The sequence below is a fragment of the Vipera berus genome, assembly GCF_964194415.1.
Source record: "Vipera berus genome assembly, chromosome: 6".
Taxonomy (NCBI): domain Eukaryota; kingdom Metazoa; phylum Chordata; class Lepidosauria; order Squamata; family Viperidae; genus Vipera; species Vipera berus.
The window spans coordinates 6,875,938-6,896,935 of record NC_138208.1 but is presented as its reverse complement, the minus strand read 5'-3'; the positions used below and the strand labels follow the sequence as shown (position 1 = coordinate 6,896,935).

The 20,998-nt window shown below is 41.4% G+C and overlaps 1 protein-coding gene across 1 annotated transcript in view; it reads left to right on the top strand.

Annotated features, from left to right (window-relative positions):
- SEMA3C (semaphorin 3C) overlaps positions 1-20,998 on the top strand; it is a 181,683-nt gene that overhangs the window by 135,778 nt on the left and 24,907 nt on the right. The window contains exons 11-12 of the mRNA XM_081331359.1: positions 2,009-2,153; positions 11,215-11,437. Of these exons, the coding sequence (XP_081187485.1) occupies positions 2,009-2,153; positions 11,215-11,437 (368 nt within the window). The remainder of the gene's footprint in view (positions 1-2,008; positions 2,154-11,214; positions 11,438-20,998) is intronic.

The window sequence follows — 20,998 nt, the reverse complement described above, 5'->3', positions numbered from 1 at the left end:
CTTTCTCCAAACAATTATTATTATTATTTTAAAAAACTCCATTGGAATAATTGAGCCTCTCTCTTGTGCTCCATGAAGAGCCAGAAAGAATTTTAACAGTCAAGATGGAGAAATATTATTTTTCTGACCACACATGTTTGATTTGGAATTTGGTTTGATTAATTCATGTGTCGGGGTGGGAGGTGGGTTGCAACCGTAGAAGCTGGGTAAAGAAATGCAGAAATCCTGCCGATATTTTATTCTGCCTCCACTAGGTTGATTCAGATGCAGGGTTTTTTGCCACAAACCCGCAGATATATTTTAATACATATTTTAACTCTGAACTTGATGTGCCAGCATAATTTGTAGTAGGGAATGTAATGGATTTCATTTCGCAGCCATATCTTTGATTCCATCTCAGGAACATGTTACCGCATAGAATTCTAGTATAACATGTGTCTGAATACATTTCTGAATGAATTAATTTTAAGGGCAAAAACCAGACAAAGGAAAATATTTGTAGCTCAGGGTTGAAATGAGGGGTCCTTGGTCCTCTCTGAGCTTGGTTGTTTTCTTGTAGATGTTTCATTACCCAACTAGATAACATCATCAGTGCTAGAAGGGAGGAGGAGGAGGAGGAGGAGGAGGAGGAGGAGGAGGAGGAGGAGGAGGAGGAGGACTGTAGGGTCCTTGGTGCTGTCTGAGCTTGGTGCTCTTCTTGCAGACATTTCATTACCGAACTAGGTAACATCATCAGTGCTGGAAGGGAGGAATAGGAGGACTGTGGGGTCCTTGGTGCTCTCTGAGCTTGGCCGTTTTCTTGCAGACATTTCATGACCCAAACTACGTAACATCATCAGTGATAGAAGGGAGAAGGGTGTGGGAGGAGGAGGAGGAGGACTGTGGGGTCCTTGGTGCTCTCTGAGCTTGGTTGTTTTCTTGCAGACATTTCATGACCCAAACTACGTAACATCATCAGTGCTGACGATGTTACTTAGTTTGAGTAATGAAATGCCTGCAAGAAAACAGCCAGAAGTTCAGACATCTTAGTCCTTAAATTCAAGGCAATCTCTGAGTTGGGAAAAGCTGCAGCAGTTGCCACTGCATATTTTTTTCCTAAATACATGTTGGTTGCCAAGCCTCAGAATTTTGATCGCATGACTCTGGGGATGTGGCAACGGATGTTAATGGTCCCAAGTCCCTTTTTTCCAGTACCGCCGCAACTCTGGACGGTCACTAAACGACCTAGTTGTTGTAGACTAAACCGTTAAATCCTGTCAGTCAAATATCCACTGAACCACTCTACAAAGAGCAACCTATCATTTTTAAGCAGGCAATAATGATTTAGGTTTAGGTTTATTCGATTTTTATACCGCCCTTCTCCTGAGGGACTCAGGGCGGTTAACAGGGCATATATAAATAAATAACAGTACAAAAATTAAAAAGAGATTAAACCAATGCCCAATTAAAATACAATAACAATAAAATAATAAAAAACCCGTTAAAAAGACCCTCTCCATCAGGCCAGACCAGCTAGTTTAGAGATGATAGATAAGATGAGATAAGATAAGATAAGATAAGATAAGATAAGATAAGATAAGATAAGATAAGATGAGATGAGATGAGATGAGATGAGATGAGATGAGATAAGATAAGATAAGATAAGATAAGATAAGATAAGATAAGATAAGATAAGATAAGATAAGATAAGATAAGATAAGATAAGATAAGATAAGATAAGATAAACTTTATTGTCATCCTTTTTACTGTGGGCACAACGGCACACATCAAAAATGAAATTTAGTTGCCCGCTCTCAAAGTGAAACACATACATGACACACACCTAACCATACTATATACAGCATATGTATAGACCCACACCCCTACATATACATAACAAATAAATATTAAATACTGTCCATCTTGAATATATAACAGAAGAAGGAAGCTTGAGATGGCATTTGCAAGACACGTAAGAAAACAGAATGAATGCCTCTGGCTTATTTAGCATTTTCCTTCCCTTCCCTAGTTCAGTATTTAAAGGCTCAGCAGTTTGCGTCTATCACTTATCCGACATTCAGCGAGTGTTCAACGGACCGTTTGCCCACAAGGAAGGACCAAACCATCAACTCATTCCCTACCAAGGAAGAATTCCTTATCCACGACCCGGGACGGTAAGTCTCCATAATTAACTTGTCTTGTAATCTATTGCCAAGCATAATCTGAAATTATAGGTATGAACGTGTATACATGTGGATGGGCGTGTTATTTCAACAAACTGGCCAGGATTTGGGAAATTCAATAAATTTGATAGACGAAAAGACTAAGGGACCTGCAATGTATTGAGCCTAGAAAGATGATTTATATTTTTTTAAAGAAATGGTCCTAAGAGTCAGGGTGGTGCATTGGTTAGAATGCAGTATTGCAAGCTACTTCTGATGACTACCGGCAGTTTGGCAGTTCGATTCTCACCGGCTCATGGTTGACTCAGCCTTCCATGCTTCTGAAGTTGAGAAAATAAGGACCCAGATTTTTTGGGTGTGTGTGTGTGTGTGTGTATGCAAAAGGCTGACTCTGTAAACTGTTTAGAGAGGGCTGTAAAGCACTGTGAAGTGGTATATAAGTCTAAGTGCTATTGCTATCTAAGCCCTGGTGGTGCAGTGATTAGAATGCAGTATTGCAGGCTAATTCTGCTGACTGCCAGCAGTTCGATCCTGATGGGGCTCACAGTTGACTCAGTCTTCTGTCCTTCTGAGGTCGCTAAAATGAGGACTCAGATTGTTGGGGGCAATATGCTGACTCTATAAACCGCTTAGAGAGGGCTGTAAGGCACTGTGAAGTGATATACTGTGTCGTGGAAAAAAAACCCAATGGAAAAGACAAGAGACAGCAACAATTCTTACTTTAAGATTCAGAGGTTTATTTTTCTAATAATTTGGAACATAGTACAATAACATAGCATTACTTACATCAATAACCCATTGCAATGAGGACCATATGGCCTAGCAGATTCCAAAAGGACAGCTATAGGCCAATGGCAAATCCATCAGGTCCAGTCCCAACCTTTTATACCCTTTCTTATTCTACGACTATAGTTAGATGGTCCGCTGACTTTTGCTGACTTCTGCTGATGTTTGCTGACTCTCTGCTGACCTACTTTCCACATATACTTTCTGCTGAGCATAACTTTCCAAATCTACCTGTGTACATTGGAACCCACATCCATCAGCTATTTACGGTTCCCTATTTCTCCCACGGTTATAATACTCATGTCCCAAATATACGTAGACCTATCTACTTCGCAATTTCATATGGCACAGATTACAAAGAGTACGTTCGTATTGTGAAATAGTATAAAGTTCAACTCAAAGCTTTGTTTTAAATCACTACTCTGGGGCCTATCACAGGTTTGCTCCAGCCTCATCTTGTTGTATGAGGAGGGGGGCTATATTTTCATCTCCCACAACTGTATAAGTCTAAGTGCTGTAAGGAACATTGGTAGACAAAACCTTAGACGAAAAAAATATATGTCCCTACAATACTTTTTTTTTAATCCCATTTATATCCCGCCCTTCTCCGAAGACTCAGGGCGGCTTACAATCTAAGCACAAATCAATGTGCTTAGCAATAGCCTTCATTCTATGTATATGCCTGCTTATTAGGGCTTTCGCCACCCCCAAGCGGCATTATTACAAAGTCAGCTTATTGCCCCTAACAATCTGGGTCCTCATTTTACCTACCTCAGAAGGATGGAAGGCTGAGTCAACCTTGAGCCTGGTGGGACTCGAACCTGCACTAATTGCAGGCAGCTGGTGTTACCTAAGGAGGCATTAGCCCACTGCTCCACCAAGGCTCTTCTGGGGCCAAACTGTTGCTGCCTTACATGATTTAAGCTGTGTTGAAGGCTTCCATTCAAATGGACTGCGCTGCGTGTGGGAAACAGATTGTTTGAGACATTCTTGGGGGTTGATTGAAATTTATGTCTAGTATGATTCAGATGGGGCAGGATGGCCTAGCGGTTAAACATGTTGAGCTTGTCAGCTGGAGACCTGACAGCCTGAGTGCCATGTGATGGGATGAGCTCCTGTGCCTTGCTTCAGCTCCTGCCCACCTAACAGTTCAAAAGCATGTAAATGCGAGTAGATTAATAGGTACCACTTCAGTGAGAAGGTTACACAGTTCTGTGTGCCTCAACACATAGCTATGGTGAGTACATGACCATAGAAAATGTCTTCAGACAATGCTGGCTTCCTTGGCCAAGAAACAGTGATAAGCACCATGCCCAAAAGTTGGACATGACCAGACAGGGAAAACTTTTACCTTTTTATTATTCAGACAAGGAAAAGATGATGATCTATTGTGTACTAGTGCAACTTGTATAGGTGCATTCAGATTGAGCTCCACCACTTTTTAATCTAAAAACGTCTCTCCAAGTCTTCTAAAACCATCAAGATTTGATCCTGACTGAGTTGGTTTGCTGAAGTTGGATGAAGTAGGGTCTTGCATTTCTCGTTAGTGTTCGTCAGCGATCAAAGTGCATCCTGAAACTCTCATGGGGCCTTCAAGTCAGCCTTTTTTTTTGTCCTACTTCCCACCCACCTCCTCCATGTTGTTGTTGTTGTTGTTAGTTGCGAAGTCATGTCCGACCCTTCGCGACCCCATGGACAACGTTCCTCCAGGCCTTCCTGTCCTCTACCATCTTCTGGAGTCCATTTAGGCTCACACCTACTGCTTCAGTGACTCCATCCAGCCACTCCATGGAGTGGAGTACTCTACTCCATGAAGTAGAATGTACAAAAAGATGGCCTTTTTTGCTTTTAGAAGGAAGGAAGTGTAAGGGGCAAAATAAATGCTCACGGCAGATTCCTTAACATTCCTGAAGTCCTTTCCATGAATAGGTTCAGAGTGAACCTGGATTTGGGTGTGCCACACTTGATGCATCCCTCTCCTGATGGAAGTTGCACTCTCTTGTCAGTAAGTGAAAGAGATACCTGTAGACATACCAGCTCCAATGCTAGGAGAAGACAAATATTTTCCGTGGTTGCTTTCCTAACGGAATGGAAGGAGGATATTGTAGCTCTCCACCAAGATCACCCTTCCCTCCCAATATAGTTCTTAATCACCTGACATCATTTTTCGTAGTCCTAAGGGAATCTCCCAGAAGAGTTGAGTATGACAGATGGAAAAAACTGCAGCCACCTTGTTAGCAGAAAAGAGTTGTCCAGCCAATTAGCAAGGATAGAGCTTTGCTGGAGAACTTGTAACCGAAGCATAATGGCTGCTAATGGCACAAAGGATTAAAATAATTTGATTAGCTCAGGCGGATCTTATTCCTTCTTTTTTGGAAGGGGGGGTGCAGGGGAGGGAGGAACCTCAAGGCTGAACGGCCTTGATCCAAGTGAAATATAATGCCCTTTTGTCTCAATTCAAACAGTCCAGTTTCACAGGCAGATAAAGGAATGTATACACGGAGGGTTCTTAAGAGATAAAAGCTGAATAAAAGATAAAGGTGATTCAGCTGCTTTGCTTGCAGAGATTAATTGCTTTTATGGACTTTTTTGCCAGGGTAAAAATGTGGCCGGAACATTTTACAAGGATGTTTTACGAGGCTGAGATTGGTCATGTGCCTTTTCTTGGTCTGCCCCTAAAGTGGTGTTTTCTTGGCCACAAATCCTTCGGTTTGACCTAGCATGTCCCTTCCCCCCACCCCCCATGTTCTTGAACAACTTAATTTGCACATTAAAAATATAGCTTAGTCAGGGGGAGAGAGAGAGGGAGAGAGATGGAGAGAGAGAGAGAGATGCTATTATTATTATAACTGTTAATACCAATGCTAATGCTAATAATAATAATAATAATAATAATAATAATAATAATAATAATAATAATAATAATAATAATAATAATAATAATAATAATTTGGAAAGGACCTTGGAGGTCATCTAGTCCAACCCCTTGCTCAAGCAGGAAATCCTATAACATTTCAGGCAAATGGCTGTCCAGTCTCTTCTTAAAAACTTCCAGTGTTGGAGCATTCACCACCTCTGGAGGCAGGTTTTTCCACTGGTTAATTGTTCTAACTGTCAGGAAGTTTCTCCTTAGTTCTAGGTTGCTTCTCTCCTTGATTATCTCCCATCCGTTGCTTCTTGTCCTGCCTTCAGGTGCTTTGGAGAATAGCTTGACTCCCTCTTCTTTGGGGCAGCCCCTGAGATATTGGAAGACTGCTATCATGTCACCCCTCACCCTTCTCTTCATTAAACTACACATACCCAATTCCAGCAACCGTTCCCGATATGTTTTAGCCTCCAGTCCCCCAATCATCTTTGTTTCTCTTCTCTGTACTCTTTCTAGAGTCTCGACATCTTTTTTACATCATGGTGACCAATTACTAACAGCAAGAAATCAATATCTTTATAGAAAAAAAGGATGATACTTAGAAACCACAGACAGTAATTGATACATGATACAATCAAAGATATATTTGTTGTCCATGAATATATCTGTTTGAAAATACTCTGGAAAAATGAAAGGAAGTTTGATGCTTTCCATTTCTCTCCTCCCTGATATGCTAGACTTTTTAGTGAAAACCCATTTCCTTGGCCTTGCAAATTAGCATAGGGAGAAAAATTGCCTTCGTTAAAATCTAACATGCAGAAATCCCTCTAATCCCTTTTGAAACTTGTCCAGTTCAAGATAATCTGTGCATGCTACATGGAATATCAAAGTACTCCATTCTAAGAGTCATAGAATCAAGGAATAAACAATTTGACTAAAAATGAAATGTTTCATTTTTTTTTCTTTTGGTCCCACATTTAGAACAGGATTATGCTTGGAATTATTGCATTTATTAAACTTTCTTATGAAAAAAAAACACCACAAAACAGCAGTCATTTGAAACAGAAGTATTTGATGATGCCCAAAGCATAGTACATGAGAAAAAATATGGTTTTAGTTACATCTATGTTCTTTTGTTAGTTGGCTTGAAAGAAAGAAAGAAAGAAAGAAAGAAAGAAAGAAAGAAAGAAAGAAAGAAAGAAAGAAAGAAAGAAAGAAAGAGGGAGGGAGGGAGGGAGGGAGGGAAGGAAGGAAGGAAGGAAGGAAGGAAGGAAGGAAGGAAGGAAGGAAGGAAGGAAGGAAGGAAGGAAGGAGAGGATCTATTGCACATTTATGTTTTTAACATGCTTTGCAAGTGATTTGCAGTCAGTGCAGACTTTGATCTAAAAGAGTTTAGAATTTCAGCCTTTGGTATACAGTAGATTAGAAATAAGCACTTAATATTTTTTCGTAAATGTAGCCCGGTTGATTTTCTTTTAAATGTCAGTATGGTATGTTTTTTCTGTGGCCTTCAGGTTTTGGAAATAGAATTGTGGATTAGCTGGTGCTTGATCTTATTTGCTTACATTCTAAAGTCAGCCATTTCAGTCACAGTTCAGATGAAACCGAGTAAGGTTAAGTAATGTTATATATTCACTTAGCAAAGCTAGGGACCTGTAGGCCTTGGCAACTGGATAGAGATTTTTCCCATAGTTGACTGTGAGTTATGGAAAACCTTAATGATCTAATAATGAACCAGTCCATGCTGGCTGGAGACTCTGTCTTAAATCTCCTTTATCATGTAGAGTTTGACACAAATCATTACCTGGAGTTATAGCATGTCATGGATAAATTATGAGCTTTACATCATCACAGATGTAAGACAGTATCCTTGAGAATGAATAGCAAGGAAAGAAGAATATTATATACAATATTATAACATAACAACACAGTATAATATATAATAATATTATATATTATAACTCTGTGTGTGTTTCTCTCTCTCTCTCTCTCTCTCTCTCTCTCTCTCTCTCTCTCTCTCTCTCTCTCTCTCTCTCTCTGTGTGTGTGTGTGTGTGTGTGTAGACAAACAAACAAGTGGGACTCTTCCTCCATAAAATCCCTGAAAAGCAATGTTCACCCAATTCCACATCAAGAATAATATCACTACTGAATCAAGCTTAACTCCAGCATGTTTTACCCTACTTCAGGGGTCTCCAAACGTGGCAACTTTAAGACTTGTGGAATTCGGCTCCCAGAATTCCTCATGCTGACTGGGGAATTCTGGGGGCTGAAGTCCACAAGTCTTAAAATTGTCAAGTTTGGAGACCCTCCTTCTCTAGATGAATCATATGTATGCCATGGGTCTAGGTACTTGGTACCATCCTTTAGAGAGAAAAGCCATAGAGAATGAGAACAACAACAACAACAATGATAATAATAATAATAATAAAGTTGGAAGGGACCTTGGAGATCGTCTAGTCCAACCCCCTGCTCAGGCAGGAAACCTTACACCATTTCGGACAAATGGCTGTTTATATTATCTTGCTGTTTATATTATCACCCTGAGGCAAGGCCAACAATTTCTCTTGTTGAATTGGAACAAGACTGCAGGAATAATTTGATGGAAAACTGTTGAACTGTAATCCTAAAAGTTAAGATTTGGGGATCCACCCCAAATCCACCCTATAGAGACCCCCCTTACTCTGCAAATTCAGAGTAATTTCATTACTGCAAGGAAAGTTGAGTCCAAGATGGAGACATACATATCCATAAGATGAGAAATCCCAGATTTAAAAGAGGGTTCAGCAAATAATAATCCCTTGGTAAAACCACACTTAGAATACTGCATTCAGTTTTGGTCACCACGATGTAAAAAAGATGTTGAGACTCTAGAAAGAGTGCAGAGAAGAGCAACAAAGATGATCAGGGGACTGGACGCTAAAAGATATAAGGAACGGTTGCTGGAATTGGGTATGTCCAGTTTAATGAAGAGAAGGACAAGGGGTGACATGATAGCAGTCTTCCAATATCTCAGGGGCTGCCCCAAAGAAGAGGGAGTCAAGCTATTCTCCAAAGCGCCCGAAGGCAGGACAAGAAGCAACGGATGGAAACTAACCAAGGAGAGAAGCAACCTAGAACTAAGGAGAAATTTCCTGACAGTCAGAACAATTAACCAGTGGAACAACCTGCCTCCAGAAGCTGTGAATGCTCCAACACTGGAAGTTTTTAAGAAGAGACTGGACAGCCATTTGCCTGAAATGGTATAGGGTTTCCTGCCTGAACAAGGAGTTGGTCTAGAAGAACTGTAAGGTCCCTTCCAACTCTGTTATCATGTATTCTGTATAATAGAGCTGGGATTTTTGCTTATGCTGGTACATCAGCCTCATTTGCTTGGTGCCTCACCAATTCTCATGTCTCCAGTGTCATTAAACATGAAGCCTGAAGGTATTTTGTGTGTGTGTGTGTGTGTGTGTGTGTGTGTGTGTGTGTGTGTGTGTAAGAAATGGACTGTAAATCAGTAGTAATTGATTTGGCTTGCTCCATTGTTCCAGTTCAAGCCTTGGGACATCTGGCAAGGACAATCAGAGAACAGCTAAGATGCTGGCTTTAAATGTAGGAATCTAAAGTTCAGATCCTTTTAGAAGGTGGAAAAAAAAGACAAGATGTCTCATTGAAGGATAATCTTTCTTTCATTCTTTACCATCTTGCTTGTTTATTTTGGAAGTTCACAGACGCAGCAATTGTTAGCAGCCAAATCTTTGACCCGAACATTCAACTGCTTCAAGCTGATTTGTCTTTGACATTGCCTTTAAAGGACTTCTCTGTGAACACACACAACGTCCTAGCATTATTGTCTTATACAGCAACGGCAGGGGAACTGCTAAAATGTGGTATTTATGAGATGGGTCAGATAAAAGCATGCAACTCCTTACAACTCAGTCCCATAAGCTGTTGTGAAAGGCAATTTATTTGTAAGAGATGCATTGGGAGGAGAGATTGATGGCTGTACTTTATCAACCTTTGTCACATTGTCCTTTAGGGATAAGCAAATCTGAGAGCTTTCCATTAGTTTGACAAGGTGGCTTATTTCTTTTTAGACACAGTCTCCATCCAAAGCTACGTTGCCCCATTTCATTGTTAAATTTCAGATAGAGATGTTCCAAGATCCAGCCTGGGGCAGACCTGGGGACAAGAACAGCTGAGGACTTGGCTCTGGCTAGTCTAAAGAAAAGAAGAAATAGGGGAGACATGATAGCAGTATTCCAGTATTTGAGGGGCTGCCACAAAGAAGAGGGGGTCACATTATTCACCAAAGCACCAAAGGGAAGGACAAGAAACAATGGTTGGAAACTGACCAAAGAGAAAAGCAACCTGGAATTAAGGAGAAACTTGCTAACAGTGAGGACAATTAACTAGTGGAACAGCTTGCCTCCAGAAGTTGTGGATGCTCCATCACTGGAGGTTTTTAAGAAGCGACTAGACAGTTACTTGTCTGAGATGGTATAGGTTCTCCTGATTTTGAGCAGGGGGCTGGACTAGAAGACCTCCAAGGTCCCTTCCAGCTCTATTCTATTCATATTCACAATAGAACCACAACCAAGGTGAGAAAAAAAAATTAAACCAATAAGTTCTTATTTCCTACTTCAGCTAACTTTTGACTTGGTATTTTGCCAACATATACCATGCATACAACAGCTAATCCTCAACATACGACCACAACCATATCTGTTACTAAGCGAAACATTTGATAACTGAGTTTTGCCCCTTTTTATGACTTTTATTGCCACATTTGTTAAGTGAATCAATATAATGCTTGTCAGAAGGTCGCAAAAGGGGATGTCCTGACCCCTGGGACACCACAACCGTCATAGGGACATGTCAGTTGCCAAGCCTCTGAATTTTGATCACATGACCATGGGGATGACAGATTTTGTCACAGGGAGCTAATTAAAAGTTGTAGGACCTGGATTAACCCAGGCGCTGTGTATTCTTAGGGATAACTGTAGATAATTATCAGATTAATCAAGGTAAAGTTTTCTGTATATCAAACATATCCAGGGGAATCCATGAGGCAATCTAATGCATATTTTCCTCCCGAAACACATCTACAACAGTTAGCAGGATCGAGTGAGTGAAAAAAAAAGCATGCATCCTAACCACAAATGTATTTTTATGAGGAATTCATAAATTCATATGGAGTTGATAATACCGTAGGAAAGGGAATGTCCCTTGTAGGGTTCTTCAACATTATTCCAGAGGAATGAAAGCCGGGATGAAGTATGCATAAGTCAAGTAGTCATCGGCTCTTCCAAGTAATAATATGAAGCGATGCACCCATGTACAGTTCAGGAGACATTATAAAGGGCTGTGAATTGAAGGATCTTTGACGTGGCCTGATGATTATCCATGCCTTTTGCAGTGTCCTGGAGGTGCCTTCACACCCAACGTTCGCACAACCAAGGAGTTTCCAGATGACGTGGTCACCTTCATCAGGAACCATCCCTTGATGTTTAATCCCATCTATCCAATTCATAAGGGGCCATTAATCATTCGGACTGGCACAGATTACAAGTATACAAAGATAGCGGTTGATCGTGTCAGTGCTACGGATGGAAGATATCATGTTTTGTTTCTTGGGACAGGTAAGAAAATTTAGCATTCTGCTTCTTAAAATTCAATTTCACCATCAATTTTGTTGTTGTTGTTTTGCAGCGGGACCAAAACAAAGTTTGGGCGCTATCCGATAGGATAGGCAATGTTTAGGATCACGATTGTCTATACCCACCTCTGAATGTTTAGAAAACAGGGCGGCAAGGGAAGGGAAGGTAGAAAGAGAGAGGAGGGGGGGCAAAGAGGAAGGAAGGAAGGAAGGAAGGAAGGAAGGAAGGAAGGAAGGAAGGAAGGAAGGAAGGAAGAAAGAAAGAGAGAGAGAGAGAAAGAAAGAAAGAAAGAAAGAAAGAAAGAAAGAAAGAAAGAAAGAAAGAAAGAAAGAAAGAAAGAAAGAAAGAAAGAAAGAAAAAGAAAGAAAGAAAGAAAGAAAGAAAGAAAGAAAGAAAGAAAGAAAGAAAGAAAGAGAAAGAAAGAAAGAAAGAAAGAAAGAAAGAAAGAAAGAGGGGGAGGGAGGGTGGGAGGGAAGGAAGGAAGAAAGAAAGGAAGAAAGGAAGGAAGGAAGGAAGGAAGGAAGGAAGAAAGAAAGAAAGAAAGAAAGAAAGAAAGAAAGAAAGAAAGAAAGAAAGAAAGAGGGAGGGAGGGAGGGAGGGAGGGTGGGAGGGAAGGAAGGAAGGAAGGAAGGAAGGAAGGAAGGAAGGAAGGAAGGAAGGAAGAAAGAAAGAAAGAAAGAAAAAAAGAAAGGGGGAGGGAGGGAGGGTGGGAAGGAAGGAAGGAAGGAAGGAAGGAAGGAAGGAAGGAAGGAAGGAAGGAAGGAAGGAAGGAAGGAAGGAAAGGAAGGAGAATCACAAAACTATCAAATTTAGGAAGAACCAATAAAGGAGAATATTTATAGCTCAGGGTTGAAATGAGGGGTCCTTGGTGCTATCTGTGCCTCGTTGTTTTCTTGCAGATGTTTCATTTTCCCAAACTCAGTGACATCATCAATCACCTAGCATTTACTAGGCAGTAAGTGCTAGGTAACTTAGTTAGCAACTGTGCTACTACCTTACTAGCACTGAGGATGTTGCCTAGTTTGGTCATGAAACATCTGCAAGAAAGCCACCAAGCTCAGAGAGTATCCGTCGCCTAATTCAGGAAGAATCGAGACACGTTTAGGAATGGGTTAAAAAATTTACTCAGCTTTGGCTGGTTTTTTTTGTGTTTCCAAAACTAATAAGAAAGCATGCAGAAACCATGTCCAGTTACATTTATTAGAACGCTGTATTCATTCGTTCGTTCGTTCCAAAAAAAAAAAGGTTAGGAGAAGATTAAAAAAAACACATGTGGAGCACATAAAAGTTGTCAGACAATGATGTAACAAACCATCAGATGTTTAAATAAAAGCTCATGATCCGCCATGCTTTTCTTCAGTGACCCAAAGTGAAAGTGGTATACTTCTTAATGGGCTTTCATCAACTGATATTCTTTTCCGAGAAGACTCATCGTTAGGCTAACAAATTGCCTGAGCAGCTAAAAAGACCTATTGGAGGAAGCTGCGACAAACAGAGCAATTTTGCAGTAATTCTTCACCCTGATCAGTAGTAATTTACTTCATCGGAAGGAATGTTGATGAAAGCTCGGCAGACACGGCTTTCTCCTCCCCAACAAGAGGGCTTCAAAAGCTGCCTGAAAATCTCTTTTTTGTGTGCGGCAAAGATTTATGATAAATGAACACAAGGCGGCATCTCTTTTGCTTCTGACAATCTGCTCAACCTTAACCACTATGTTGAAGGCTGGCTGGGCCAGGCCCCTTATCAATCCTTGCTAGTATCTTGTGCCTCTCCTTGCCAGGCATACATTGAATCTGGCTGTTGTGGGCAGTGCAAATTTTATTCGCTTCAGCATTTAACAGTTCTCCCCCCCCTGCCTCCCTCCTTGCCGTTCTGTTTATAACAGAACTTGCAAATTTCATTCAAGCTCCAGTGAGTTTCAGGGATGATCAAATAGGGGGGTTTGGCATTACCAGTTCAGAATAACAGAATATAACAGAATTAAAGAATTGAAAGGGACCTTAGAGGTCATCTAGTCCAACCCCCTGCTCAGGTAGGAAACCCTGTACCTTTTCAGACAAATGGTTGCCCAATCTCTTCTTATAAACTTCCAGTGTTGGAGCATCCACAGCTTCTGGAGGCAGGTTGTTCCACGGGTTAGTTGTTCTAACTGTCAGGAAGTTTCTCCTTAGTTCTAGGTTGCTTCTCTCCTTGATTAGTTTCCTTCCGTTGCTTCTTGTCCTGCCTTCGGGCGCTTTGGAGAATAGCTTGACTCCCTCTTCTCTGGGTCAACTCCTTATAAATTGGAATACTGCGATCATGTGTTCTGCTTCACCTAACATTGTATACCATACACTAATCTATTTTGACTTCTGCACCTACAAATAAGTTGTGATTTTTAATATTGTAAGCCGCATAGAGTCAACCATCTACTGGTGATTGGCCCAAAGTCACCCAGTGGGCTTTCATGCCTAAGGCAGGACTAGAACTCACTGTCTCCTGCTGATTGGCCCAAAGTCACCCAGCGGGCTTTCATTCCTAAGGCAGGCCTAGAACTCACCATCTCCTGGTGATTGGCCCAAAGTCACCCAGCGGGCTTTCATGCCTAAGGCAGGACTAGAACTCACCGTCTCCTGGTGATTGGCACAAAGTCACCCAGCGGTCTTTCATGCCTAAGGCAGGACTAGAACTCCCCGTCTCCTGCTGATTGGCACAAAGTCACCCAGCGGGCCTTCTTGCCTAAGGCAGGACTAGAACTCCCAGTCTCCTGCTGATTGGCCCAAAGTCACCCAGCGGACTTTCATGCCTAAGGCAGGACTAGAACTCACTGTCTCCTGGTGATTGGCCCAAAGTCACCCATTGGGCTTTCATGCATATGGCAGGACTAGAACTCATGATCTTCTGCTTTCTAGCCTGGTGCCTTAACCACCAGACCAAGCTGTCTTAGATATATATTAGATGTGTTATCGTGTGCTCAACCCATCTGGAAAGTCAATTCCAATTGTTCCTGGAAACCAAAAGAGTTAGTCTCACATTTTTTTTTCTCTTCTTGCCAATGGAAGATTGTTCCAATGGTTCCACTTTTTTTTTGGCTTGGCTTGGCTTGGCTTGGCTCATGTTGAAATGCCTCGGCTGTCAATTACCTAAATGACAAATGAAGAACTTCTTTAAAAAAACAAACAAGCAAACCCGGCGCGTAACTTACACCCAGATCGGCGTATCCCTCCTTCTCTGCCTTTTTGCTGCCTCAAAAAGGATTTACCCGAGAAACCTGTCGAACAAAGAGAGAGTCGGAACAAAGACGACAAGTTAATTGAAACCTTTGTGACCATTTCCTTCTGGGGACTGTAAGAAAAAAAAAACCCAACAAAACTGCATTGTGTAACATTGACAGGCTTAGTAATTGAGGGCTGGGGCTGTAGCAGCCTTCCGCCAAATGGGGTCTGGCAGAGTGGCAAGATTGAGGCTTAAGACGCGCTAAGCCAAAGCTGCGAGAGTTACATCTACCGCTGTCTACAGTATAATATCAGTCATTCGACAAATTATGGGTTTTCTGAGCCAAGTTCAGAAAGCTCAGTTTAGAACGGATCCAAATCCCCATCTTGAACTGACTTTCCCGGGGCTAAGGTGGATGCAGAACTCATCCTGGCTGACTCGGCTGGGATTTATAAATTTCTCCAATTTCCACCGGCCAGGTTGAATGGCACACAGGGGTAGGCAACCTTGGCTGTTTTATGACTCGTGGACTTCAGCTCCCAGAATTCCTGAGACAGCATGACTCAGCTTGGAAACCTCTCCCTTTTCCCTCAGCGTGGCTGGCTCAGGAATTCTGGGAGTTGAAGTCCACAAGTCATAAAAGAGCCACAGTTCCCTATGCTGGCTCAAGAATTCTGGGAGTTGAAGTCCATGAGTCATAAAGCGGCCTAGGGCAGGGGTAGGCAACCTTGGCTCTTTTATGACTCGTGGACTTCAACTCCCAGAATTCCTGAGCCAGCCATGGCTCAGCTTGGAAACCTCTCCCTTTTCCCTCAGCGTGGCTGGCTCAGGAATTCTGAGAGTTGAAGTCCATGAGTCATAAAGCGGCCTAGGCCTAGGCCAGGGGTAGGCAACCTTGGCTCTTTTATGCCTTGTGGACTTCAGCTCCCAGAATTCCTGAGCCAGCCATGGCTCAGCTTGGAAACCTCTCCCTTTCCCCTCAGCTTGCCTGGCTCAGGAATTCTGGGAGTTGAAGTCCATGAGTTGTAAAAGAGCCAAGGTTGCCTACCCCTCAGATTCGAAATGTGTTTGTGTGTGTGTGTGTGTGTGTGTGTGTGTGTGCGTGTGGAATTGGGGAAAAACAACAACTATGAGCTTAGTGTCCAGGTAGTCCTCGACTTACAACAGTTCATTTGATGACCGTTTCAAAGTTACAACGGCGCTGCAAATAAAGGGACCTAGGACTGTTTTTCACACTTAGGACCATTGCAGCCATCCCTGCGGTCACATGATCAAAATTCAGATGCTTGGCAACTGGCTCCTATTTATGACGGTTTGCGATGTCCTCGGGGAGTCACGTGATCCCCTTTTGCGAGCTACTGACACCCGAAGTCCATGGGGAAGCCAGGTTCAGTGAGCGACTGTATTAATAACTTAACAACTGCAGCAAGAAAGGTCGTAAAATGGGGCAAAATTCATTTAACAACTGTGTTGCTTAGCAACAGACATTTTGGGCTCCTTTGCGGTCATAAGTCAAGGACTACTCATAACAAGTCAAACATGAACACAAAAATGCATTGTATTAAGCAGAATGATCCATGTTTGCTTAATTTTATACATCTGTAATGGGAGCCAAGACAAAGTATTGTAATTTACGGCTGAAATTTACACAAGGTTGGCTCCTGGTTTTTTTTTTTTTTCTTCATTGGTTTGTTTTTGGTTTTGCCTTATTTAACAAAACCAAGGGAGAAAACCCATGTCCAAACCCCACACACACACAGAGACATATATATAAAATTTAAAAAGAAGAAAAGGCAGTAACAATAGTATAAATAATATATAAGGACTTCTCATGGACATATAGATCCATAGCCATGATTTTTTTACTGTTTTTTTTACTGTTTTGAGGACCCAGATTGTTGGGGGCAATTAAGCTGACTTTGTAATAATGCCACTTGGGTTTGTGTGTGTGAAAGCCCTAATAAGCAGGCATATACATAGAACGAAGGCTATTGCTAAGCACATTGTGCTTTAGATTGTAAGCTGCCCTGAGTCTTCGGAGAAGGGCGGGATATAAATGGGATTTAAAAAAAAGGAACCTTGGAGGTCTTCTAGTCCAACCCAGAGCCTTGGTGGAGCAGTGGGCTAATGCCTCCTTAAGTAACACCAGCCTTCTGCAATTAGTGCAGGTTCGAGTCCCACCAGGCTCAAGGTTGACTCAGCCTTCCATCCTTCCGAGGTAGGTAAAATGAGGACCCAGATTGTTGGGGGCAATTAAGCTGACTTTGTAATAATGCCGCTTGGGGGGGTGTGTGTGAAAGCCCTAATAAGCAGGCATATACATAGAATGAAGGCTACTGCGAAGCTTGTAAGCCGCCCTGAGTCTTCGGAGAAGGGCGGGATATAAATGGAATTAAAAAAATGGCCATATTTTATTGTATATAGAAAACTTACAATTATGTTTTATTGTAATCATCCATATACAATTTACAGCTGTAGACAAGTCACTCCAAAGTCCCAAGTAACGTCAGGTTTAATCCACTGAGGAATTACGGCCATCAATTTATCTTTGTCATGGGAAGCACTAATTTCTGGCAATAATTAAAGCCCAGAGAATCCACTTGTCCAGCTGTCAATTTCCGTGTAGTAGATACGTAGTACAAAAGAATCTGAAGACATTTGCACAATATATTTAATCTGATTATGAAATTGTCTCATTTTTTCCCCCACACAAGATGCAGAATCATCAATGAACACCTCAGCATATAAAACATACTGAGACTGGGGGTGGGGGAATGAATCCAAGTTTAAGCTGATCACAGCCTCCAAGTAATTTGATGAGGCATGTTGTGAGAAGAACTCAGTGAATCTCAAGGTGTTCTAATTTCTTGGCTAAAAGCCATTCATCACACAGGAGGCTTTGACGACTTGTTGTTGTTCAGTTGCTAAGTTGTGTCTGACCCATGGACTAGAGGACCACAGCCCTTCTCTCTCCCTGGTCCTCCCTGGTCCTCCACTCCAAATTCATGTTCATTGCGTTGATGACCCTATCTAACCATCTCCTTCTCTGCCATCCCCTTCTTCTTTTGCCTTCCATCTTTCCTATCATCAGGGTCTTCTCCAAGAAGTCCTCTGTTCTTATTTGGTGGCCAAAGTATTTGAGCTTCAGCTTCAGTCTCTGCCTTTCCAAAGAACAGTCTGGATTGATTTCCTTTAGGATTGACTGATTGGCTCTCCTTGCAGTCCAAGGGACTCTAAAAGAGTCTTCTCCAATACCACAATCTGAAAGCATTAATTCTTTCAGAAATTAGGCTTCCTGTAGTCCACCTCTCACAGCCCTTTGGCCACTGTTCAGGTGTAAGTCTCCTCCTTATTCTATTGTGTGTGAAGAAAACTTCCAGTCGCCATCTTCAACCATCCCCGTTTGCTCCATATTAGAAATAGCAGGTCTGAAGGGGAGCACTTGTGTCCATGTAAATGGCTCGGCACAGTTCAAAACTTGGTTGTTCAGGGTTGGGCATCACGTGTAGAATTGACATTCTTCGAACAGCTCCTTTCCTAAAAGATTATTTGAGGATGGGAAGTACAAAGATCCTGGGGTGCAGTGCTAAAACCAGGGATGAAATACAATTGAATTTAAACAAAGACTTGCTATCTGAAGATGGTTAGAGTGTGGTGGATGTAGACCCAGAAGATCAAACACCAGTGTTACTAGATAAAGGTGTTATAAAGGATAACATTGCTTAGCCCATAGAGCAGGGGTCTTCAAACGTGTCCCTTTTGTGACTTGTGGACCTCAACTCCCAGAATTCCTCAGCCAGCATGCCTAGCTGAGGAATTCTGGGAGTTGAAGTCCACGAGTCATAAAAGGGACAAGTTTGAAGACCTCTGCCATAGAGTGAGACATTTTATGACAAAGTCTCAGAATTTTAGGATAAAGGCCCATTGTATTGTTTATGCCGACTAGACTTCTTCACAAAACCTTTCTTGCCTTGAAATAATTTTGTCTTAGTAGAAATGTTCCCATCTGGCTTCAGATTGGGAAACAAAGCGTGGAAATTGCTGACAGGAAGCACTCTTGACCTTTCTCAAGGAAGAACAATACGTTTTCATAAGGCAAATAAAACGTACAGGGCAGTTTGCAATAGTGGTGAATATCTGTAGCTCGAGTGTAGGGTGAGGTGGAGGTTTGTTCTCCAAGCTTGTGGGTTGGTGTCTGAAAGTTTCATTACCAGGATAGATAACATCTTCGGTAGAACTTAAGAGAATGTCACTGTTGGTGTTCTTCTGCTTATGAGGGCTTTGTGTGGTCAGCAGGACTTGTGAGGGTCATGTCAGAGGAGGTTCTTGTGTTGGGTCTTGTGAGGGGTCAGGTGCAGGACACGTCAGGTGAAGTTCTAGTGATGGGTCTAGTACCGGGCAGTTTTTAAGGTCATACAGACCAATTTTGGCACATTGAAACCTTTACTCTTCCTTATAGGAATAAATATTTTTGAGGAGGTTACCTAGTTGACTAGTGGATCATCTATAAGCAAACAACCAAGCTCAGAAAGCACCAAGGATTCCACAGTTCAACCTTAAACTACATCTATTCTATTCTATTCTATTCTATTCTATTCTATTCTATTCTATTCTATTCTATTCTATTCTATTCTATTCTATTCTATTCTATTCTATTCTATTCTATTCTATTCTATTCTTCATTCCTCTATTCTGTTCTGTTCTGTTCTATTCTATTCTATTCTATTCTATTCTATTCTATTCTATTCTATTCTATTCTATTCTATTCTATTCTATTCTATTCTATTCTATTCTATTCTATTCTATTCTATTGAATATTTCAACCAGAATGCAGAAAACAGGGTTATTTTTATGCTTTTGACTTTCTTTTCTTTCCTCTTTTCTGCTTGATTCTGAGGTCAAGTACCTCCCAGTCTAAATACGTTATGTTTGAGCCCGATCTGAAATTGCAGCTGATCCCATGTGAAAAAAAATCAAAGAGAGACTCTCTCAAAGCAAAACTGCCATGAAGCAGCAATCCGGGCCAGCTTTTCCTAACAATTGTGGTGGAGGATTTTTGTCTGTGTATGATGTGGGAAAGAGGCCTTGCTCTGTCAGCCCTCTATGACTTGTTTATTTGTTTATTTTTGTTTATTTTATTTTTTTAAGGGGAGAAATAGCTCTATGGAAGCCTGTTTTGAAGTCTGCCTTTTGACGTTGAGCGTACCAACTGGCACATTCTCCTTGGGCTGATTTATATTAAAAATGTATGGAAAGATTTAAACTTTTATCCTGAATTAGTCAGTGGAACGTAGTGTGTATCCCGCCAAACATCTGTGTGTTCTATACTGTCCAAGCTGTGAACCGTATTTGGATATAAACAATCACATTTGAGTTCTCTAGAAGAAGGCCATACTTCTGTCAGTTGACAATGTGTGTCAATATTTGGCTTTCTCATCTCGGCCCTTCCTTCTTCTCGACACACCTTTTTTTTTTTTTTTTTGCTCAATTTCTCAGCCTCTGGGCTAATTTAACTCTTCTGACGTCTTTGTTTCCTGGCTTCCTTCCAAATCCTCAGAAGAAAAAAAACGGGATTTATAATAATTACTTGTAAAGTTAAGCATGTGTGAAATGCTTCTGGAGGTTCAAAGCACTATTTAATCCCAGCCATCTTTCTACCAGTTGTTTTTTTTTTAACCTGGCCATTTTAAAAGGGGTGGGCATCAACTCCCAGAATTCCCCAGCCAGCTTGCTGGCTGGGGAATTCTGGGAATTGATGTCCACTTCTCTTAAAATAGCCATGTTTGGGGGGGGGGAAACACTATTATATACGAGCTACGTCTTACAGAAAAGTTCATTTGCAGATGTGAGGCTCAACCAGAAAAATAATCACTGCTTTGAAACTGCCTCTTCCATTCATGGCTAAGTTAAGAAAGTCTTTCTTATTTGCAAGCTCAGATTTTTATTCCCAGGTTGCTGCAGATTTCAATTTGGAAGAGGAGAAATCTCAGTTAATAAAGCAAATGGCACGTATTTAATAGAATAACAGTCCAACAGTCCAACTTCTAGTCCAACTCTCTGCTCAGGCAGGGGACCCTGTTTATTAGCGCATCGGCCCCAATGATTGCAGCCACAATTTTATTCATAAGAGGAAGACAACTTTATGTGAGACCCACAACAGCGAGCCTTCTCAGTGAAAGTTCCTGATTTTTGAATAATGTGCCTCTAGAGACGCATTCTGCTTCTGCCATTTTTGAGTTTCTGCAAATTGTTGAAAACCTGGTTCTGGATTTCTATATGATTACGTATAGATTATTTTATTTTATTTTATTTTCTGTGTTGTAGATTGACTTCCATTTGAATGTACCT